This window comes from Colletotrichum scovillei (assembly GCF_011075155.1).
Source record: "Colletotrichum scovillei strain TJNH1 chromosome Unknown Contig00015, whole genome shotgun sequence".
NCBI lineage: Eukaryota > Fungi > Ascomycota > Sordariomycetes > Glomerellales > Glomerellaceae > Colletotrichum > Colletotrichum scovillei.
This window is the reverse complement of record NW_023336273.1, coordinates 311,380-334,914: the sequence shown is the minus strand read 5'-3', so window position 1 is coordinate 334,914 and position 23,535 is coordinate 311,380. Positions and strand designations below refer to the sequence as shown.

Genomic DNA, 23,535 nt, shown 5'->3' with positions numbered 1-23,535 from the left:
AACTTACGTCTGTGGTAAGGGATGAATTCGTTGACCGTATCAATGCACGTAGCCTGATTAGTCAGCGGAGTAACATTGTACCGATAATGCCAGCCGTTGTGAAGCCCAATGCGACACAGGCATCATGGACATAAAAAACACCAACAACAGCGAGAACGAAATTTTTGAAATCGGAGCAAAAACAGCGCCACAACACACTCCGAAAGGTCAATTGGATAGCCGTGTGCTCGTCGTGAAGCCCATAGCGACGCAGGCACCATGGCAACCCCATGGCCCCAGGAGCAAACATGGCCAACGCACCATCGAGAGCACGCCACTCAACTTAGCAGACACCTTCAGACAGCACTCAAATCAATCGACACCGCAAACGAACACCCCCTCAACCCGCAAGTCGTGAGAGCCACTCTCATTGCCACCATCTCCCTGCTGGCCAAAATGCAGAACCTGCCCGAACTCGGACACCTCCACCAAGCCATCGAAAGCCTACGTGCAGAAACCAAAACAGCCAACGAGAACACCACCCGCGACACGCGAAGCATCAGAATTGCCATGCAGCAGAACACGGTCGAACTCAAGGAAAATACCAACACAACGCGCGCGGCCAACGCGGCCGCTAAGGAGGCTTGGAAAGCTAGCGAGCTGGCGGTCAAGGTCGTAAAGGATATCAAAGCACTGGAGCCGATGAATCAGGGGAACACCGTGCAGTCATATGCTAGCGTAGCCGCCCGAGGAGGACTTGCGGGGAGCATGCATAATCCCTATAATCAGAGAGCGTCCCAGACCCAGACTCTGCGTGAGATCATTGTGAACATTAGAGACCCCACCACCATTGCCAGCTTGAGAGCCATGAACCCCCGTAGCCTCAAGGCGCACGTAGACCGCGCCATCGAACAAAGCAGCAACGAGCATACCCGCAAGCTCAAGGCCGTGTCCGCCAATCAACTCAAGAGCGGCGACCTAAGCGTCAAGACAGCAACGACGAAAGACATGGAGGCACTCCGGCAGTTTGCCGAGGACTGGGAAAACCACATCGGCAACGGAGCCGCCGTGAGGATCCCAACCTACGGAGTGCTGGCGCACGGCATCAGAACCAGCTCCATGAACATGGACCGCTTCACAGAAATCAGAGACGACCTGCTGCAGGATAACAAAGCATTCATCCCCAGAGCAGACATTAAGTACGTAGGCTGGCTGACCCAGTCAGCCAGCAAAAAGACGGCATCATCAGTGGTTGTGGAGCTCTCAAGGGCAGAAGACGCCAATAAACTTATTGACGAGGGACTCATCTGGCAAGGCCAGGTATTCCAATGCGAACGATATGACAGACAGTGCCGTCTGAGGCAGTGTTTCAAGTGCTGCGCATACGGCCACATAGGAACCCAGTGCAAGGCAACGACAACATGCGGCTACTGCGCGCAAGAACACGCGACCCGAGATTGCCCCTCGAAAAGCGACACGACGACCCCAAGGAAATGCGCCGCATGCTACGGCAAACACGAGGCATGGCACGGCGGATGCCCCACCAGGATCCGCGAGAAGGCCAAGATCAAGGCCGCCTACGGCCAACGGTCGAGGTACCACCCGGAACAGACGGCCCCACACCCGGCCCTAGGACCGGAACCCCGGATCAGGCCGAACCCGAGGACCACACGGCCGACGCTGGAACCAGGCCAATCGCAGGAGAATCGTCCGAGCCGGAGCAGGTCCCCGACGAAGAAGATCCAAAAGAGGCCTAACCCGACAGCAACCCAGGAAACGGAAGAGACGATTACTGTAGCTGCAGAGAATACGCGTCCGAGACGCACAATCATCCGATCGCGAAGAGCGCTCGAGGCGCTCGACCCCAACACGCAGATGACAGACACGCAGACGATAAGCAACAGCACAGCGATGGAGATCGTCGTCAACGATAGCGAATGAACGCACAACACACACTCACAATACTACAGTACAACGTAAGAAAATCGAAGGATACCGTCATGGCGACACTTCTCCGTGGCCCGAACATCGATAATTACGACATCATTGCTATTCAGGAACCGTGGAGGAACCCCTACAGCGCAACGACGCACCATCCGGCCAAGGACCGGTTCCACCTGTGCTACCCTTCCAGCGAGGAAAATGGCCCAGCCAGGGTCTGCTTCTTCATCAACAAGAAGCTTGACCACTCTCGTTGGCAGTTTAGGGAGGTCAGCAGAGACCTCTGCACTCTGGTTATCGCAACAGATGACGATGCCGAAACAAGCCTAGTGCTACATAATGTGTACAACCCGTCACCGCGGGAGGAAGATCGACAACCGGTCCTACAACAGCTACGAACAACACTGGAAACACATCGGCACGTCGAGCAAATCGTCGTCGGTGACTTCAACCTACACCATGAGCTGTGGGGAGGCAGCGATATCCGAGCGCCGGACCGCGAAGCAACCGAGCTCCTAGATCTAATGGGCGACATGAACCTCACGAGTCAACTGAGAGCGGGAACTATAACGTACGAAGAAGGAGATCACCGGACAACTATCGACCTCTATCTCGTAACCGTAGGTCTCGTTAACCGAATGATCAGATGCGAAGTAGATCATAACATCGACCATGACTCCGATCATCTACCCATAGCGACGTCCCTGCACCTAGCAGTGACGGAGCTACGGCGAGAGGAGAAACGGAAGTGGAAAGCTGTTGATAAGGAAATGTTTACCGAGACGCTCCGTGGATCGTTGCCGCAGCTACGAAGGCCAAGAACGAAGGCAGCGCTCGACGGATATGTAGGGACAATCATAGACGCCCTCTCAGCCGCTATCAAAGCCGCGGTCCCGACCAGCACCCTTTCACCAAAGTCTAGGAGAGGCTGGGACGAGCAGTGCGCAGCCATCCTGGCCGAGACGAAACGACTTCGCCGCAACTACAGCGAGCGACAGACAGAGGAGAGCTGGGAGGCGTACAGAGGGGCACGCAACAGGAAGGGCCGCATCATAAAGAAAGCTCTCCAACAGGCACATCGAGAAGCGGTAGAAACAGCGGCCGAGTCACCTAGATCGCTATGGAAGATCGCCAAATGGGCCCGGAACAGACAGAGCCAACCGCCAACCGTTACGCCGGAAATCAAGAAACCCAACACGTCCCAGGTCGCCACAACGCCTGAGGAGAAAGCAGCACTCTTCAAGGAGACTTTCTTTCCCCCGCCGCCAGAGGCAAACCTCGAAGACATCGACGACACATCGTACAGCAACCAGATTGGCCTGCCGCCAGTATCGGAAAGCGAAGTAGAAGACGCCATCCAGGAAGCAGCACCGCTGAAGGCCCCGGGCCCCGACGGCATCACTAACCTGGCACTCCAAGTGGCGAGACCATGGATCACGCCACATCTCGCCCGCATATTCAACCAGAGTCTCCGGTTAGGATATTGTCCCCAACACTTCAGAAAGTCCACCACGGTGGTACTCAGGAAGCCAGGCAAAGACAACTACACAGTGCCCAAAGCATACAGGCCGATAGCCCTCCTCAACACGGTAGGCAAGATCATGGATGCCATCATAGCGAGGAGACTGAGCTACCTTGCCGAAACACATGGATTGCTGCCAGACAGCCACATGGGCGGGAGAAGATGTCGGTCGACGGAACACGCACTGCATCAAATCGTAGATAAGATATACGAAGCCTGGGGTTCAGGGACGGGGACGGTAGCAAGCCTACTTCTCCTGGACGTGTCAGGCGCCTTCGATAACGTTTCGCACCGCCGACTCCTGCACAATTTGCGGAAAAGGCGGATCGACGAAGCGGCGGTGCGGTGGATTGCCAGTTTCCTAGGATGCCGAGAGACGGAGATTCACGTGGACGGGTTCCGATCCGAAACCTACAGACTCGACACCGGCATCCCACAAGGATCACCCCTTTCACCGATACTCTACCTCTTCTACAACGCGGATCTCCTAGACAGCTGCAACGAGACTGGAGATATGATAGCCACCGGTTTCATCGACGACGTAGCAATCCTAGCCGTAGGACATAGCACTAAGGAAACTTGCTAGAAGCTCCAAGAAGCGCTCCGGAAAGCCGAGACATGGGCCTCCACTCACGCGTCCGTCTTCGCGCCCGAAAAGTTCCAGCTTACCCACTTCACACGAGCAAAAACCAGAATCAACAGAGACAAAACACTCCACAGCCCGTGGGGAGAAATCGAGCCAAAGACAACCTGTAAACACCTCGGCCTCATCATGGACTCGGCCCTCAAGTGGAAACAACACATCGACGAGACAGAACGTAAGGTCACGAACACCATCATAGCACTCAGCAGTCTAGGCAGCTCCACGTGGGGCGTGATGACGAGAGAGATGAGGACGATTTATAGGGGAGTCGCAATACCACAGATGATGTACGCATGCTCGCTGTGGTCCAACAGCGGTTGGGGGGAGATGGGCTACACGAAAAGGACATTAAACAGACTGCAGAGGCTCCAAGCCAGAGCGGCCAGGGCAATGTGCGGAGCATACAGAGCAACCTCGCTCCCAGCACTAGATGTGGAAATGCATCTTCTGCCAGTCGAACAACAGGTTTGGAAACACAACATCGACACCATCAACAGAGTAGGCATGGCCGAAGCCCTCCCGCGGGGAGGGAAGAGAATGAGTCCGAGACAGAAAGTAACGAAACGACTGAACGATGGACAAGGGCCAATCAGCGAACAACACGAGCACATACCTCCCTTCATCACTCCCCCGTGGTGGCAAGGACCGCGTATCCACATCGCCGGAAGCACGAAGCAGGCCGAAAAAGAACACGAACGTTGTCTGGAAAAGAACACCGACGCAGCCCACATCTATACAGACGGCAGCGGCATCGACGGTCAGATCGGAGCGGCAGCAGTCTGCACAACCACACAGCAAACCAGGAAATCTCACATGGGGGACGACACGACATCGACAGTCTACGCGGGAGAGCTGCAGGGCATCGTTCTGGCCCTCGAGATGGCGCAGGCAGACAAGGAAAGCGGAAACTCCCGAAGCAAAATCTTCATACACACCGACAATCAGGCCGCCATCAGATCGTCAGCCAAACCAAAGGGGAAATCCGGCGCGTACCTCCTCAAGATCATCGCAGAAAAGACACAAGCCCTCCGAGAACAGGGACTCGAAGTCGAGCTCCGATGGGTACCTGCCCACATCGGCATCCAGGGCAACGAAGCAGCAGACATCGCAGCCAAGGAGGCGACGGGATGGAGGCCAGACGGACAGACAGGTCCCAGGGCAGACAAGCCGAGAGCCCTGTTCAAACTCAGGTCGACAGTCAAGACATGGTCGCATAAACAGTCCCACCACGCGTGGCGAACCAATTGGGAAACCGAGACGCGAGGGAGAACATCGTTCCGTCTCACGCCGAAGCCGACGAAGAAAGTCCTCGAACTCCACGAAGGCTTCAGTAAACGCCAAAGCGCACTCCTAGTCCAGATGCGCACAGAAAAGATCGGGCTCCGGGACTTCCTCTTCAACCGAAGAGTACCAGGCATAACCAGCGCTAATTGCTCATGCTGGGAAGGACGACAAACGGTATCGCACATCCTGCTGCGATGCCGCAGGTTTCGACAACTCCGGCGCCAGGAACTCGGAACCCTCCCAGGACGACACAATCTCCGGGTCATACTGAACAAGCGCAAAGCAGCCGCCAAGGCAATCCGATTCATAGAACAGACCGAGATCCTTGGGCAACACGGGGTCGAGTCACACACCAGACTAAGCTGAACATTGGGGGGAGACTGTAGGTACGCTGAACCGTTCCACGAGGAGAAAGACCTCAATAGAGCCTAGATATGCATGAACATTAGTAGAGAACCACGGTCTACACAAGGGGTCCAGCCAAATGTAGATAGAGGTTGGAGAGCAAAGTGGGAGATTTGGAGATTTGATTGATTTGATTTGATTTGATTATATCCTACTCGGTTTCGGCCGCTTTAGTCAGCAGCTATGCCCGGAAAGCAAGGTTTGGCCAACAGCCGACGCGTCCACGACAAGTCGCGACGCCCCACTTCGCCCTGCTGTTGAATCAAGGCCAGCTATCTCCAAATTCCTCGCTGCACTGTCTATCCTCGTGTTGATTCTCTCTGTTGAAGAGTCTCTTCTTGCTGCATTGTTTCCCCCCGCCATGGTTGTTTTTCTTGCCTCGGAATTCCCTCTTTCGCGTCTTCCTGCTTCGGTTCTGTTGGTGGTAACCACCATGTCTGGTTCCGCGTACCTACAGTCTCCCCCCAGCGCTTAGCCTCGTTTGTTTCTCTTGTCTGCATCCTCTCAGACTCGCATGTGCCGTATCTCAGTTGAATCTGTAAATCTTTTTGCTGCCTCCTGCCGGGTTCCTATGTGGCTTTGTATTTCCATCTTGCGACCACCACCGCCGTCCGCCGCCTGGAGCCAGGCTCAATCCGCGAAACACAATGCTCCAGCCGCTTCGACTCGTCCAATTACTGAATATGAGAGCTCGTGCACAGGTTCCGCAGACGTTGTCGTACGTTGAAGGGGCGACAATCCTTCTTCGCGGAGGGGGCGACAGGCGACCAATCTGTCTGTAATCTGTAGTATTTTGTGGCATCGATCGCAGCATGCCTGGTGTCTGGTGCTTTCTCTGTGCAAGAGGTGATACCGTTCTGTCGGGCTCGTCGTCGTTGCTGTCGCGGGACGTTGCAGACTTTGTCGAGGGTGATAGGCGACCCATAACCTATCGGTGGCTGTTGTGTTGATTCGTGTTTGGGCGCGGTCCTTGTGCTTCGCGTGATAACCCGTGACCCGCCAGCGGAGGCGGCGATGGTGTTGTCTTATGACACGTCGTGCTTTGTGGCTTGCTCTCGAATTTTTCGTGGTCAGAGCCCGCTCGCGGCCACGAGCAGGCCCTTTGGATGCAGAATCAATGCCGAGGATGACATTGTGCCCAAAGCGACCTCTGCAGGCGCGAGCGGGCGTACTTTTATCAATTTGGTGCTGTTTTCAAAAATTTCGTTCTCGCTGCTGTTGGTGTTTTTTTTTTTGAGATTTGGAGACAGCTGGTCAGTGTTTTGCACTGGCGAAGTGGGGCGTTGCGGATTAACACCCGGAGCGCTTCGGCTGTTGGCCAAACCCCGCTATCCGGGCATAGCTGCTGACTAAAGCGGCCAAAACCGAGTAGGAATCAATCAAATCAAATCAAATCAAATCAATCAAATCAAATCAATCAAATCAAATCCTTTACCAATAGCCCGAAATGCTGAATAAGCTGGGTAGATAGTTCCCTTCGCCATTGATACTGACTCTTCAACTGCTGCCAGTCTGGCTCGCCCCATAGCTGTAGAAGGAAGGTGTTCACAAGTATAACCTTAAGGAGGAAATTCCAGGAGATTGACTGTCATCCTCCGCGACGGATAGGACGTCCGAACTGACGGTATGACCTCATCTGATCCCCTGTGTCTACACCGTTCATATTGTGGTTGTAATCGTTGATATAGATAGGGATAGGTAGCTTTTTCGCGCACTATCTCCAAAGACTTCGCGGGCAGCTTGGTGGGCAGCAGAGGAGCCAGCAGGCCGGCGGCGGTTACGGATGACTTGCTCTGTGTCGTGATAGAATTACTGTAGTAAGGAAAAGCACGAGGGCATTATTCTTCCAACTTATTTGAAGAACCTGCTTCAAGTACCAAAGAGTCAATAAGTGCCATATTATCACTAGAACCAACTTCCTTCTTGTATACTTACCTGCCCGTCTTTTGTTGGCATGGCATGAACTTCCCCCCATGGGATCCCCTTACCCTCGTTCTCTTTTTCAGCCACTAGCAACTCATCGATGCCACTGTCCCTTCGACAAGTCCCTGTTGCCCGATTTGATTTAATCGGAGTGCTTTGAAGAGCCTGACCGAGGCAAATAGATTGTCAAGAAACACATGGTATATGGCAACTGGTAGTGGAGCCAATAAGGTAGTAACCACTCGCTGGGTGAGCGTTAGACGCTCCTCCGCTACCCCTTTGTTGGTAACGCTTTCTTGCTCCTGAGGCACCAGCCCATATGGGCCTTTACCATGGACGTGCCAAAGCCGTCGTATGTAGTAACCCTTTTGCGCTAAAACCCATACTTTGTATCCGGTCGGCGTGGGCTTTGTTGGTATTGTTGTTGTTGTCTCAAGCGAACGCCCAGTAAACCGTACCATTGCCTCATCAACGGTAAGGTTACTGCCAGGCAAGAAAAAGGAGTCTCCAACCTCCTGTATATGGGTTGACCATTCATTAAACTAGCGATAGACCTTTAGCCTTGAATCTTCGCGGGATTGCTCCCGCTGCTGCCTGCGGTGTCCTGCAGCTGGGATGGCTGGCTGATCGAATCTAGTGGTATCAAAAATGCGAAGGTGACGGAGGAGCAGTTAGAGACGGTCTCGTGGTAAAGCCCGGGTGAAAACGTGGATGGGATCTTCCTTCTCTTGAGACGAGGACTAATATCGAGATATTTGGGCTTCCTCATGGATGCCTATGTAAATCAAAATGCCAATAAACAGATGGATCTCCTCTGCAGAGGTTGGCATCCATCCATTCTCTCTGGAGTCCTTTTTCCATGGACCGTACCGCGTATTTCTCGCCTCATTAGTCCACTTTGCCCACGACTCAACCATCCTATGAGGAATGTACTGCATCAAAAACTCCAGGGACGTTTCCGGCAGGCTTCGAATCGTGGGATCTCGTTGAGGGACAGTGAACGGGCAGTACTGATTGGGATCTGTCGGATTGGAAGTCCAATTCGACCTCGCGACAGCGCAGGGGCCAGCAGAATTATATAGTCAATTGACCTACTACTACGTCAACCCACGGTTCGAACCAATCGACCAATATCCCTGTGATAGGGATACCAACAGGATCACCACGTTCAACTAACGGCGATTCTCGCGGCCGCACTGTTGACTCGTCACATCTCTCTGGTGTACAGTCGGCTGTACAGGCGACGGCGAGGTCCTCGGGCGTCACGGCAACAGTAATATGCGATCGAACGGATCCATCAGAGTCGTCTGAATCCAGCATGTAATAGTGCATCGGCAAGATGTCTGATATTAGCGGTGGAAGGTATGGGAATGAAAACGGCGGCCAAATGACGTACTGCACATGTAGCCCTTTTGTGAGGGGAAGAAGTGGGGCAGACAATGGGGCAATTGTACTGACGCCCACTCGCAGTCGATGGGAAAGTGAAATATCACGCTTTCATGAGCCCAGGATGTTGCTGAGCTGTGTTTCTCCAAGCATCTTCTTTTTTTACTCTCAGCTCTTGCCATCAACAGCTCTGCTACACCATATCACAGTAATCTAGCCTGAAGAAACTTCTAATTCATTTACAAATCTTCAAGACGAGTGGCTACTGGTCGTGAAGTCCACCACCAGTCCCTCTATCTGATACCTGGAGTTGGGTCATTCTTTACGTCTTTGCTTGAGCTTCAGAATGACCCCTCCGCTCGGCCTCGCAGTGAACACGCCAGCATGTACTTTATCTTCGTCAGGATTCAGCAGTTCAAAGTCGAAGTGAAGCACCATAGCAGCCACTTGACATCGCAGCTCCGCCCTCGCGAACTTCTCGCCAATGCAGATCCGCGGCCCGTGCAAAAAGGTCATCTGGCTAAAGGCGTGCGAGGCGCCGCCTTGATTGTTCACATGCACTCTGCCAGTCTCCTCCTCCGTTGTGAGCCAGGCGTCTGGACAGAAGTCGTTGGCGCGGTCGCCCCAGATCGCCCGTGAGCGGTTAATGGCCCAAGGCGACATGATGACCCAGGTGCCTTTTGGTACGACAGTACCGAGAACCATGGTTTGGCAGGCTGCCTCCCGTACGGTGATGGGGAGGGCGGGGTAGAGACGTAAAGTTTCGTTGCAGACTGCGTTTAATAGAGGGAGACTCTCAAGCTTCTGACAGACATTGAGCTCATTATATGGTCTGTTTTCGTTAAGCTCCGCGTAGAGCCGAGCTCTCACTGAAGGGTTCTTGCAGAGGAGATATATAGCCCAGCTTATAGAGCTTGCCGTTGTATCATGCCTGTAGAGGGGTATCAGAATGTGTTTACCAGAGTTACGAGGGACAGCTGACCCGACTGATAGGAAAGTTCGCATCTGATCGATTATTCCCTGTTCTTGCAGTTCTCTGCTTCGGATCATTATGCTTAACAAGTCATCCAATCTACTATCAGTAAAGTCGTGATATTTTAGGTCATCTTGCCGACGAGCAACAAAACCTCGGCAGAGGTCATGGAGGTATCCGGGGCCCTCATTCATGAACCTGTTGAGCTTGGTTGGTATCTGCATGATCAATCCCTGAGGAAGCAGCATGTTGACTTGAAGGAAAATTCGTTTGGCTAATGAAGGCTCAAAAACGACGTCGTAGTGCTGGATCAGCTGGTGTTTGTGGTTATGCAGGGTGTCGAAGTCGTGGTTCATGCTCGTGAGTCCAATAATATCAAGCGAGACTCTAGAAGCCCAGCTCGTAAAGTTAATAGTTGCGAACCCTGTATCATGATCGACGTTTTGCAGCGTTTCTTCTTGCAAGCACTCTACCAACGTCATACATTTAGACCACATTGTAGAATAAACCGCTTTGATCTGTCGAGGTTGAAAGGCTCGATTAATGACTTTCCGATGATGGCGATGACGCTGCCTCTCAAGTGATAGCAGCCCGTCGCCGATGAGCCTCTGTAAGAAAAAACGGGCTGTCTCGGGTTTGACGAAGTCGACTTCCCGCTTGACCAATACTTCAGAAAGTGCTTTGGGACTGGTTAGAAGAAGCCGACGTTCTCCAAAGAGGCACTTAAGCAGGATCAAGCCCTCGTTTGGAGTTGAATCTGTCATTGAAAGTAATTCCGCCCCCAGTGGTTGGCTGATCACTGCACCATAGTGATAGACTGGAAACCCACGTCCTCCCTATGCTTGGTCAGAAATGGTATAGGAATTCTGGACTTGTCATTATACATACTGATGGCTGGGGCAGATAGTCTAGTGGTGTGGTTCTCAACAGTCGTGACAAACAATACCAAAAAAGTACAACCGCTATGGTAGCGCTTGCTATGGCTAACTTGCCGTTGGACAGTAAAGACATTTTCTCTGGTCGTTGTTTAAAACTGATGGACTGATATGTTCACAACCTCGTTGTTTACTTGATACGCATGGGAGGTTGTAATCGATCCTTTTCTTTCTTTTCAGCCTTTGACGGTGTACCTTCTCAAGAGAGTTTGCACTGTGGCCAGCTTGTTCGTGTCCTTGAAGATGCAATAAGTCCAATGGGCCCTATCTCTGAAGGCATCTCCTCGGACATCTTCGGCCCTTTATATGTATAAAGCTGCAAGTTTGCCTGAAATTCTTATCCGTAAAACCTAAAAGAGCTTTTAGTCAGCTTGGAATGCCGTCCGACGATTTAACCTGGTGCCGAAATTTCAACTGCTATGTAGTATTGAACTTCCCTTCGTGAACTCAAAATAACAAGGTAATGTTACGTAGTGTTAGATAACCGTTTCATATGCTCTAATGAGTTTAGCGTAGATATGCTATCTCCTGGAAATATTATAAAGTATAAGTGATTATACTTCCAAGCGATGGTACGCATCAGCACTGCCGACGGGCAATTATATTACCGGGTGGTCTAATTGCGGCACACCCGCTAATCCAAAGTTTAGCATAGGTTACCGTGCCTAAAGGGGACTCCCTTGCGATTCTAGTGCTGATAAATCTAGTTAAGTTGCCGTGCTCATCTGATCGATATCTGGCTAACATTACGAACTTGGTTATGCCAAGTGAGTTTTGTCAGATGACTGCCAGCATAGCTTTTTATTTATATTCCCCACCAGCACCTTGTCCGACGCTTGCCCTTTTCTTGATATCGGTTGTTAAACACTTATCGTACAAAATATTTGACACTATGTTTAGTACTCTTTTTCCAATCTCCGTTGTCTGCGCCCTCTTTTACGCTACTAGAGCAGCTTCGTCGCCGAATGCCAAACTAGAGAATGCGGTCGCCACTCAAAAGTACCGTACTACCTACACAGCCCTCCTTATGCTCTTCGTGAGCGCTCACCAGTGGATGGTACCTGCCTTAGGCTTATTTTACCTCTTTCTCTCTATCGCGCTCAAGAATCACGATAATCCCACTATTCGAAATACCTCAGAGCTGATTTGTCCCAACATCTACAATGTCAATGTAAAAGCGTTTGATTGGTCCTGGTCAACAGGTCTTGCATTGGCAGCAATGGCTTTCGGGGGTGTCTTGCGAAAAGAAGCGTACGCGCAGCTCGAATCAAACTTCACCTTCGCTTTACAGAAGCCGCTCAAGTTGAAAACGGGCGGCCTTTACAAGTACATGCAACACCCGTCATACACAGGCGCGCTTATTTGTCTGTGGGGGACTGGTCGACTACTTCTTCGAGGCGATGGGCTTATACGGTGCTGGACTGATTATACATATACTCAGTGGGCTGTTTGGGAATCCTGGGGTGTTTGGGTATTCCCGTGGATGCACTTGCTGGTCTGGTGTACGCTCTTCGCACGTCGTATTCACAGGGAGGAGAAGATGTTGAAGGCTGAATGTGGCGACGAGTGGCTCCGCTGGCACGTGAAAACCAAGAGACTAGTGCCAGGTCTTTGGTAAAGATATTGAGGCATGAGTAAGTAGTCGGCGCCTTCCAAGATGTGGAACATCTGCCCTTTTCAACGATACATGTATTATCAGTCTAAACAGTCTTCGCAATGATATATCAACATATCGTCGAGATAGAGCAGCATTAATGGCTAGACGAAGACAAACTGGGATAACGTCTGACACATCGGTATAAAATAGCGAACTAAACACTGTTCGCCGTTTGTATCCCAACATAGACCCCACGTGTTACAGCCAGCTAGTCGTAGTGAGTATATTAGCAGAAGTTGAGGCTGCGAGACTCAGTAACAGTGTCGTAAGTCTGGATAGCTTCCTAGAAGCTATGTCTGTCAATCGTAGGGTAAGGTAAGGCTTCGGTGATCAGTCGTAGTATTATCAAGGTGATAGCTGAAAGCGGATGTGAATCCTGATACGAAGCTAATTGCTGAAGAAGCTATGAGAAGTCTGTCCTTGAGCCCGGCTCAAGGCCATCTTATATACAAGTCCTGATTCTGAATGTATTCCTTGTCTCTTGAGTCGGCCCTCGATCATTCTGATCCAGAATGATCGGTCAGCCCCCATGATGATGATGATGATGATGTATTTAACGTCTGGTAACAAAAAGACGTGCCGGGCGCTATGCCGACACGGTCTATGCTAATCTAAATTACGTTACAGGCAATCGTCCTCACCTAACGTTCCTGTTCAATGACTCGGGCAAATTTCGGAAAAGAAATTGGTCTCCTCTATCCATTCGCATAGAAGAGAGGCTCTCTTAGCAGAACCTAACAAGAAATCAATGCTTGCTTTGGCCGTACGTCGACGGAGGTAGCGCGGTGTAGCCTTGCGTCCACGCTTGCAGAAGTAGAAATGGACTGGTGTCTTGGGTTTCCCACAGCTGCAGTTGAGCAACGCATCTTGATGAGCGAATCTCTCGTGGTATGCTGCAAAGTCTCCATGATGGGATCTTGCTGCGTATAGCCTTCTTAGTAGGTGCCGAGGGAGGCGGAGTTCGGGCGGCTTGGGATGAGGAACCATCTCGAGGTCGGAATATTGCCGAGGGCATTAGGACAGCCATTTTCTGGCAAAGGCTTGGAAGGCAGCTGCTTTAGCTTGCCTTTCTAGGTGCTCTAATGAGGGCTGTGGTTGTGATTTTGGGATTAGTTTGTAGGCTTCCTTGGCTAGAGCATCCGCTTCTTCATTTCCTGGTACTCCCGTGTGCCCAGGGCACCACCAAACATAAACCCTGCCGGGGGTTGTCCAGCTTTCTCTTTGTCTCCAAGCCCAGGAGGAAGAGAGCCTATTGAAGGCCCTGAATCTAGCCTGGCTGCTTCCTCTGCTCTGGGAGTATAGTCTAGCCGCGACTGAGAGGTTGTCGAGGCAGATGTGGACGTTATCTGCCATACGAGCCGTAGGAGCCCGGGCGGCTTCCATCAGGCCGTGATACGCAGCATGTGCCTCCGCGTCATACAGCTCAGTTTGGGAGCCGAGTGGTTCGGATCCGCGGAAGATCTGCCGTGTAGCTTGGTACCCTATCCAGCCTGCTCTGGCGGAGGTGCTGCTGCCGTCCTACATCTGGGACCCGTCAGTATAGACAACAATATCCCGCTTGGAGAAAGTTGCCACCCTGCCTGCAAAGGAGAGGGCCTGTTCTTCTTTGGTCTTGTTAGGCTCGTAGCCGACCCTGGCGAGGGCTGTCTGCCAGTCCGCTAGTTGCTCCTAACGGGGGAGTTCTAAGGGATCAATGTATTCGGTATTTTTGCTTACGAGGCTCGCCATTTGTCGTAACCGTGAGTCTGGTCCTGATTTGTCCCTGAGTCTCGTTCGGAGAGGGTGTCGCTCGTCCAGACGGTGGATTCTGGTGGACGCTGTGTGGAGCTTCGCGTCTAGTATCACCTCTGCTGGGGGTAGAGCCGCCTCGTGCTGTAGGATCTATACAGGCGTCGTTCTATATACGGGAACCATCGCTCTGATGGCTTTGGTTTGCGTCGCGTCCAGTTAGTGTAGCAGACTACCAACCCCGTTTGAGATAGTACGTCCATTCTTTATCCGGCTCTTGCCGGGCCACCATGCTTCGGATGCATAGTACTGAGTGGGTAGTACACAAAACGCCGCTGGCCCAGAAAATGTCTACCGATTCGAGACAAACACATCTTTCGGGGTTTTTGCTGTGAGAGGGGAACTTCGTTTTCATACACCGTCAAAGTATATTGGCCAGGCTCAGTCATTCTTGTATTCACTGCACCAACCACCTGGTCCACGAACGAGTATGAGCTAAACCCCGTCGATATGATCCTAATTTATTATCCAATATCCTGGCCAAGCGACGCTGTTCCAAGAAAAGGTCTGAGTATCGATTTGAGTGTCGGCTTGTTTTGTAGACAGGGGCAGGTTTCCCACTACGAAAACTACGACAAGACTTTTCAGCCTTGAAGTCGCGGCGAATCGATTTCAGAAAATAGCTCGTAGATTTGCCAATTGTGCCGATGCTAGTTTTCAATGCCCCACACAACTGCTACAGTGGATCATAGGCAGCTGTATACTGGGAATCTACTAAAAGTATATTAGAATCTACTAAAGGTATATTAGAAAGCAGAAGTGGATAAAATACCCTACGAGTGTTCATAATTCCGTCTAATAAAATCTGTATCGGAAGTTACATCTCCGCCGGAGACTTCGTGATGTCTGTGGACATTTCGTAGCGGGGACAAATGTCTAATTATAAGTACACTCCTTATGCCCAGACAAAGGAGAGAAGTCGCCAGCATTGATCACTTCGATTCCGTACAAGCTCAGTCTTGATTAACAAACATGGCGTTGTTAATGAACATACTTACGATCGCAATTTGTGAGTCAAGTCGATTCAGGCCCCCAGATTTTGGTAACACTTATGATGAACTTCGTAATTACGTCCAGTGCTTCCCCTAAGAGCGGTTGCGAGTCCTATTGCGGACCAACCCAAAAACGTTGGTCATCTTGCGGATGGAGAGGATTCCACTGGCACGCTTTTGCAGGCGCGGTAAGAAAAACCACTCTTCCAGATAGTCGAGTCTTGCGACTGACACGCACGAAGTGACGGCCATATCGTTTGCCCGAAAGCTGGTTGGCAATCTTTCTGCTCGGAGCACTGCTTTTGCGGCGGACTCGGGTTCATTGTATGTGGGAACGACGTTGGTATGACTCAGAATTGCTCCGGTAATGGATGTCTTTGCAAGTCCTAAGTGATAGAGCCACGCACACTGGGCTATTCGGGACTGTGGTAGGGCTAGGGCTGTTGCAACATACAGCCGCACTATTAGAGGACGGACCAAGTGACGAGCCTGCTCTCTAAAAATGGATCCCTTTTCAGCTCGTGACAGGGAATTATACGAGGTCTTAGATCAGGCAGCCAGCTAGTGCGCCTTTTCCTAGCAACATAAAATGTCTTAACTCAGGTTGTAGCAACCGAATGAACATAGGACTAAGGTGCCCTTCAGGGGCACCTAGCGGCTACGGGATATCATACACACACACTTCTGTATTACGCCCGGCGAGGAACCCGAAAGAGCAACCAGACCTCGTCAATGAGCATGTCCGACTTTGTGTCTTTTGTGTCCTTTGATCTCAAACCATGTCCACTTCCTGCTTAATTCACTCCTGCTGACTTACTTTAGAATCCTATTGCTTAGTGTGTTCTCGACATGCCATTCCGAGGCCCACTCTCCCAGTGTTCAACATCATATCTACGGCGGTTGAAGCAGTGTTTGGTGCTTTGATACTAAACAGGAACGAAACCGGGACATCAGCCGGAACTGGGGACAAACTAAATGCGCAGTGGCTAGATTGCTTGACTTATAGAACAGGAAGGTAGGACTATACGAGAGAGTAGGTTAACACGGCCTACGGCCCTCTACATTACGTACCCTGCAGGAGGTTTACCGCAAGGTGGGCTACGCCCTTGCCGCCATGGCGTTGAGTTCTCCAATAACAGCAACTACTACTAGATGTCGTGAGGCACAATCAAAGGTACTTCAGGTAACAGCCAATGAGCTGTCTTCAGACGGTTGATCTTTTGGCTGAATTGGTAAATTTACTCGACAAGGAGTTGAAGATTTTGGTCGAGGATATTTTGCTTTGGAGCAAGGTACTGACGCCGTATAGTTGTCGATGGGATATGCCGTTGAAGTAGAAAAGGATCCAAGGTCATCGAGTTAGCTTTCCTTTGCTTCTCTACAGCATCATTTTACCAATTTCCCGGAAACCTGAACATGATGTTGAGCGAGACAGTCAGAAACCTCGAATTCGGTTTATGTACTCAACTATCTTGCTACTGAGAAAGGTAGGTCTATAAGCTATCACTGACCAACTTGATCGATTGCATAGACACATGCAGACCTCTTCCTCACAGACCGAGATCCTTCTTCAGACCAGGCAGCACCGTCCCCTCGTTGAACGACCACACCAGCGCACTGTTGTGTCCTGAAAAGGTTGCGCCGGCCCAGTACGTGTTCCGCGCGCCCTCCAAAGCCAAAAGCTTGCTGTAGAAGCCGCCCTTGATCTCCTCCGCCGAGACGCGCACGCAGTAGGGCTTGTGGTCCGACACGTAAGGGAACGTCACCGTCTCCGCGGCGTCCTTCGGCACGGCGCCGACGGCCGCCAACGTCGCCAGGTTCTTGACCAGCACGGCCTTGGCATCCTCCTCGGTGTAGTCCGTGTCCTGGAACCCGACGGCGACGAGGAAGTCTCCGGGAGACCCGGCCGAGTTGAAGCCGTTGGTGCCCGGGATGGCGGGCTGGTTGAATGGTGTCTGCGCGCCGACGTTGGTGAGGCTGGTGTTCAGACCGTGGACGGTTGCGACGCCGGCCCAGTAGCCGAGGGCAGAGAACTTGGAGAAGAGCGCCGACTCATTCGCGGTGAGATCATAGCTGGCAATGTTCTCCATGGTCGGAGGGATGGCAACGATGAGTTTGCGCGCGCGGATGAGCTTGTGGGACCCGCCGGGCTGCTTGACGAGAACGGTGACGCCGGAAGTCGTCTTTTCGTCAATCTTGACATCACGCTTGACCTCGACGACGTCGGAGTCGAGGAGGACGCTGTCGCCGAGGACACCGGCGGCGGCGTCGTAGATGGCGCGGGTGTCGCCGTTAGCGGAAAGGATGAACTCGCCGAACAGGCTTCTGAGCAGGCCTGGTCCGAGACCCTTGATGCCGTACAGCGCCGGGATGGTCGAGATGTCTCCGGTCCACCAGTTGAACTGGGCAATGACGGCCAGGAGCGCCGAGAAGTTGTACTTCTGCGCAAGCTCTCTGAAGGGAAGCGTCAGCTCCTCTGGTACGGGGTCCGGCACCAGGAAGCCCTGGTCGATCCAGGGGTACTTGGCCAGGACGTTGGTGGAGTACGCCTGCGCGGCGGCCTGGAGGGCCTGCTGCTGCATGGCCGCCGTGGAGGCGTTCTGCGCCGGGATCGGGAAGCCGAGCGAGAAGTCCCAGCTCCTGGAGCCGCCAGCGGTGGCGCTGGTGAGCGGGTTGGCCTTGATGGTGGCGACGTTGAGGCGGGCCAGGTATCTGGCGACGAGCTCGACGTTTTCGAAGACGACAACGCCGACGTTGGCCGGGACCTTGGTCTGAGGGTTGGTGTAAGTCTCGGCATGGCCTCCGATCTGGGACTTCTTCTCGATGACGGCGTCCTTGAGCTGAATCGCCGCGTGGATGCCGGCGCTTCCGCCGCCGATGATGGCGACGTCGACGTCAATCTTGGGCTCGGCGCAGGGCTTCGCAGCTGCTTAAGAAACCAGGAGAGCCCAGGCCGGCGTGGCGAGCTGAGTAAACTTCATAATTATGAAATGCTTGTGGAAGTTGTAAAGAGTGATTGAGGTTGCAAGGCGGGCCCCGTATAAGCATATGCAGTACTTGAGATTACGAGCTGTCGTGGCACGTCGGTCAAAAAACGACCAAAACAGGAACGTAGCCGGGGAGAATCTATGTCTTTATTGCAGCCAGGTCCAGCATCCCAACTTCTCGCAGCGATATGAGCCGGCGTGGCCGGAGGAGCCGGATCATGAGGTGACTGCATTTACGAGTGCCGAAGGAGGCAAGGTGCCGCATGGAGCGCAATACCCTGGGGCCGTGTAACCGTCATGGCAGCCACGGGCGCACTAGACCCCGAAATGCCAGGAACAAAGTGCGGGAAACCGCTAGGGTAGGCAAGTTTATGAAATTGGTTTAATGAAGACAGAACTTTGACGTTGACAGCAACATGTCAGGTAGGCTTGTGCGGCCCCACCAGTCCTGGTTAAGCTTTGATTGGTTTCCTGGCCACAGCAAAGCGAACCTTGTGTGCCCGGGGTTGTCTATATAGCCGCTATAGTAAGCTAAAATTCTCGTCGATGGAGTCCGAGTTGTCAATACGACTTGGCACATGCGTTCCACGCGCGCGCGCGCGCGCGCGAGCGCGAGGGCGGCGTTCCATAAGCGGCAGAGGAATATGTTGCCAACTCAATTTGAAGATTCTCCGAGCAAACAACAGTCGGTGGTGAGAATGTACGCCAGGGTTGCGTTGGCGAACACAAACCTGATCCCTATCCCGTTGACTCGTGAAACTGCCAACTCGACGATCGAGCACGACTACCTTAGCGTTTCGGACATCTTCGCTACGGGATGGGCCGGTATCGACTACACTGGGTTCCAGGCCGACGATTCCCTCGCCGTCTTCGGGGCAGGTTCCGTCGGGCTGCTTTCTGCTTACTCGGCCATTTTACGTGGAGCTTTCAAGGTCTACGTCGTCGACCATGTGAAGAAGCGCCTTGATCTTGCTGCTTCCATCGGCGCCATCCCGATCAACTTTGCTGACGAACACCCCGTCGCCCAGAGTCTGGCTCGCGAGCCGGACGGGGTCATGCGCACTGTAGACTGTGTCGGCATGGAGGCGTTGAACTCGAGTCTTGAGATGGACGAGAGCATTTTCACACAACAGATGATTGACGTGGCGGGTCTTATCATTTCCGTCTTCACTTTCGGACTCGTCCCTCAGCACCACCACAGCACCCCTACCCTTCTCTCCTTTCACAACACCAAACACGACTAGACCTCCCCCGAAAGTGAAGTAGGGCGAGAGTTTAGAAGCTTTAAAGTTCACTCTCGCTCTCGCCGATCCGCGCGTCCGCCAGCCTGCGGCGCGCTGTGCCCGCCGCGTGCGGGCCACCACTCCGACAAGGGCTCGAATTGCCTTTGTCCACACACCAAAGCCCCGGAACAGCAGTTAGGTCATTTTCTGTCTCCGGGCCAGACCTTCTGTCTGGAAGGTCTTGAACACCTTCGCTCCTGCCAGAGCCTGACTTGTTCAGGCAGTAACGGGGAGCGATTGTTGCGGGCTCCTGTATCGCCATCGGCTGGGAGCCAACTTGCTGTATGCCTTCGTTGCTTCGCTCCAATGCAATGTGGAGAGGAGAAAGGCGTGGAACCACATCACGACCGGCTGTGCTAGGTTTTTCCCCCTTGTGGTTTTTTCCTAGCACTATCCGAACTACTTTCCTTGTGGATGAAGCGACCCGGGAAAAGGATGGCGGATAAGAGAATTCTGGTCAGGTGAGAAGATCTGCCTCATTTTTGAGCGGTTTGAACAGGAGCGTTAGGTGAAGACGTAGCCCTGTACCATAGTGTAGATTATCATAGACCATGTCGGCATCGCGCCCGACACGTCTCTTGTCGCTCGAGACGTTAAGTATACCACCACCACCACCACCACGAGACAAAGGCGGTCCACCCCTGTAGAACCGGCATCGTGATGTCGGTCTCGACCACAAAGGAACTGTTCGGCGGTATACAGACTTGTATATAAGATGGCCTTGAGCCGGGCTCAAGGACAGACTTCTCATAGCTTCTTCAGCAATTAGCTTCGTATCAGGATTCACATCCGCTTTCAGCTATCACCTTGATAATACTACGACTGATCACCGAAGCCTTACCTTACCCTACGATTGACAGACATAGCTTCTAGGAAGCTATCCAGACTTACGACACTGTTACTGAGTCTCGCAGCCTCAACTTCTGCTAATATACTCACTACGACTAGCTGGCTGTAACACGTGGGGTCTATGTTGGGATACAAACGGCGAACAGTGTTTAGTTCGCTATTTTATACCGATGTGTCAGACGTTATCCCAGTTTGTCTTCGTCAGCCATTAATGCTGCTCTATCTCGACGATATGTTGATATATCATTGCGAAGACTGTTTAGACTGATAATACATGTATCGTTGAAAAGGGCAGATGTTCCACATCTTGGAAGGCGCCGACTACTTACTCATGCCTCAATATCTTTACCAAAGACCTGGCACTAGTCTCTTGGTTTTCACGTGCCAGCGGAGCCACTCGTCGCCACATTCAGCCTTCAACATCTTCTCCTCCCTGTGAATACGACGTGCGAAGAGCGTACACCAGACCAGCAAGTGCATCCACGGGAATACCCAAACACCCCAGGATTCCCAAACAGCCCACTGAGTATATGTATAATCAGTCCAGCACCGTATAAGCCCATCGCCTCGAAGAAGTAGTCGACCAGTCCCCCACAGACAAATAAGCGCGCCTGTGTATGACGGGTGTTGCATGTACTTGTAAAGGCCGCCCGTTTTCAACTTGAGCGGCTTCTGTAAAGCGAAGGTGAAGTTTGATTCGAGCTGCGCGTACGCTTCTTTTCGCAAGACACCCCCGAAAGCCATTGCTGCCAATGCAAGACCTGTTGACCAGGACCAATCAAACGCTTTTACATTGACATTGTAGATGTTGGGACAAATCAGCTCTGAGGTATTTCGAATAGTGGGATTATCGTGATTCTTGAGCGCGATAGAGAGAAAGAGGTAAAATAAGCCTAAGGCAGGTACCATCCACTGGTGAGCGCTCACGAAGAGCATAAGGAGGGCTGTGTAGGTAGTACGGTACTTTTGAGTGGCGACCGCATTCTCTAGTTTGGCATTCGGCGACGAAGCTGCTCTAGTAGCGTAAAGAGGGCGCAGACAACGGAGATTGGAAAAAGAGTACTAAACATAGTGTCAAATATTTTGTACGATAAGTGTTTAACAACCGATATCAAGAAAAGGGCAAGCGTCGGACAAGGTGCTGGTGGGGAATATAAATAAAAAGCTATGCTGGCAGTCATCTGACAAAACTCACTTGGCATAACCAAGTTCGTAATGTTAGCCAGATATCGATCAGATGAGCACGGCAACTTAACTAGATTTATCAGCACTAGAATCGCAAGGGAGTCCCCTTTAGGCACGGTAACCTATGCTAAACTTTGGATTAGCGGGTGTGCCGCAATTAGACCACCCGGTAATATAATTGCCCGTCGGCAGTGCTGATGCGTACCATCGCTTGGAAGTATAATCACTTATACTTTATAATATTTCCAGGAGATAGCATATCTACGCTAAACTCATTAGAGCATATGAAACGGTTATCTAACACTACGTAACATTACCTTGTTATTTTGAGTTCACGAAGGGAAGTTCAATACTACATAGCAGTTGAAATTTCGGCACCAGGTTAAATCGTCGGACGGCATTCCAAGCTGACTAAAAGCTCTTTTAGGTTTTACGGATAAGAATTTCAGGCAAACTTGCAGCTTTATACATATAAAGGGCCGAAGATGTCCGAGGAGATGCCTTCAGAGATAGGGCCCATTGGACTTATTGCATCTTCAAGGACACGAACAAGCTGGCCACAGTGCAAACTCTCTTGAGAAGGTACACCGTCAAAGGCTGAAAAGAAAGAAAAGGATCGATTACAACCTCCCATGCGTATCAAGTAAACAACGAGGTTGTGAACATATCAGTCCATCAGTTTTAAACAACGACCAGAGAGAAAATGTCTTTACTGTCCAACGGCAAGTTAGCCATAGCAAGCGCTACCATAGCGGTTGTACTTTTTTGGTATTGTTTGTCACGACTGTTGAGAACCACACCACTAGACTATCTGCCCCAGCCATCAGTATGTATAATGACAAGTCCAGAATTCCTATACCATTTCTGACCAAGCATAGGGAGGACGTGGGTTTCCAGTCTATCACTATGGTGCAGTGATCAGCCAACCACTGGGGGCGGAATTACTTTCAATGACAGATTCAACTCCAAACGAGGGCTTGATCCTGCTTAAGTGCCTCTTTGGAGAACGTCGGCTTCTTCTAACCAGTCCCAAAGCACTTTCTGAAGTATTGGTCAAGCGGGAAGTCGACTTCGTCAAACCCGAGACAGCCCGTTTTTTCTTACAGCGAAAACCACATGGTCTTTCGTAGGTTGTAACAATCATTGATCAAGGGTCAGGTCTGAGGCTTGCTATGGCCCGCAGGTGACAGGACAACAGGCTCCACCATACCTGCCATGGAGATCATCACTTCTGTCCATTTATATCTCCTCTTCAAATCCGTCTTGTGAGCTGGACTCTGACGAGCTTGAGATGTTCTCTAGCGAGCTATCTGCTGACTCATCCCAGGAGGGAACGTATAGGCCCTCATAATCCCACGGTTTAAAGCATCGTGGAAAAAGGAGAACGCCGTTCGAAGTAAGGTCTACGACCTTGGCTGCTTCTCGAAACTGGCCAATCCGCATGGCTTTGATAGGTGTGGTGCTTTGTTCCTGTTGGCTGGTATTCCACAACGCAGCCATTAGTGGTCTCAGCTCTACCGCCCTGTACCCAGAGAGCTTGACGTGCTTGTAGCTCTACTACGGCATTAGCTCCGGTGACTGCTGTAGGGTAGTTTCTTACCCAATCGAGTTGGAGACGATTCCTCGTGAATATAATCCGCAGAGCAAGGTGGTAGGCCGCTGCCGCAATGCGGCTCGGCTCAATCCCGACGTATCTTTCATCTAGCAGACTACACGTCGATAGATACTGCGCAAGCGGGAGGATGTTCGGCACCTTCGCGTCTGCGGTGCTAATTCGACGAAGGAACACGAACGGACTCGGTG

The 23,535-nt window shown here is 51.8% G+C and overlaps 5 protein-coding genes across 5 annotated transcripts; 3 read left to right on the top strand and 2 right to left on the bottom strand.

Moving 5' to 3' along the window:
* Positions 1-37: 37 nt before the first annotated feature.
* On the top strand, positions 38-1,920 carry HER10_EVM0002042 (uncharacterized protein; the record flags this gene model as incomplete). The annotated part of the gene is made up of 1 exon (XM_035471769.1): positions 38-1,920. The coding sequence occupies exon 1, from the start codon at positions 259-261 to the stop codon at positions 1,918-1,920; it is 1,662 nt and encodes a 553-aa protein (XP_035325702.1). The 5' UTR covers positions 38-258.
* Positions 1,921-1,979: 59 nt separating this feature from the next.
* Positions 1,980-5,735, top strand: HER10_EVM0010946 (putative zinc knuckle; the record flags this gene model as incomplete). The annotated part of the gene is made up of 2 exons (XM_035480390.1): positions 1,980-3,338; positions 4,029-5,735. The coding sequence occupies 2 exons, from the start codon at positions 1,980-1,982 to the stop codon at positions 5,733-5,735; spliced, it is 3,066 nt and encodes a 1,021-aa protein (XP_035325751.1).
* A 3,663-nt stretch (positions 5,736-9,398) lies between these two features.
* On the bottom strand, positions 9,399-10,088 carry HER10_EVM0009142 (cytochrome p450; the record flags this gene model as incomplete). The annotated part of the gene is made up of 1 exon (XM_035478641.1): positions 9,399-10,088. One exon carries the CDS (start codon positions 10,086-10,088, stop codon positions 9,399-9,401), a length of 690 nt encoding a protein of 229 aa, XP_035325741.1.
* A 6,605-nt stretch (positions 10,089-16,693) lies between these two features.
* HER10_EVM0006511 (flavin-containing superfamily Amine oxidase) lies at positions 16,694-18,774 on the bottom strand. The gene has a single exon (XM_035476094.1). It carries the CDS (start codon positions 18,008-18,010, stop codon positions 16,979-16,981), a length of 1,032 nt encoding a protein of 343 aa, XP_035325727.1. The 5' UTR covers positions 18,011-18,774; the 3' UTR covers positions 16,694-16,978.
* A 339-nt stretch (positions 18,775-19,113) lies between these two features.
* Positions 19,114-19,659, top strand: HER10_EVM0003995 (putative alcohol dehydrogenase; the record flags this gene model as incomplete). Its single annotated transcript, XM_035473655.1, has 2 exons — positions 19,114-19,488; positions 19,549-19,659. The coding sequence occupies 2 exons, from the start codon at positions 19,114-19,116 to the stop codon at positions 19,657-19,659; spliced, it is 486 nt and encodes a 161-aa protein (XP_035325718.1).
* Between the last annotated feature and the right edge of the window lie 3,876 nt (positions 19,660-23,535).

Coding starts and splice junctions, on each gene's coding strand:
- HER10_EVM0006511 (XM_035476094.1), bottom strand. CDS start 18,010: ATGCAGCAGCAGGCCCTCCAGGCCGCCGCGCAGGCGTACTCCACCAAC.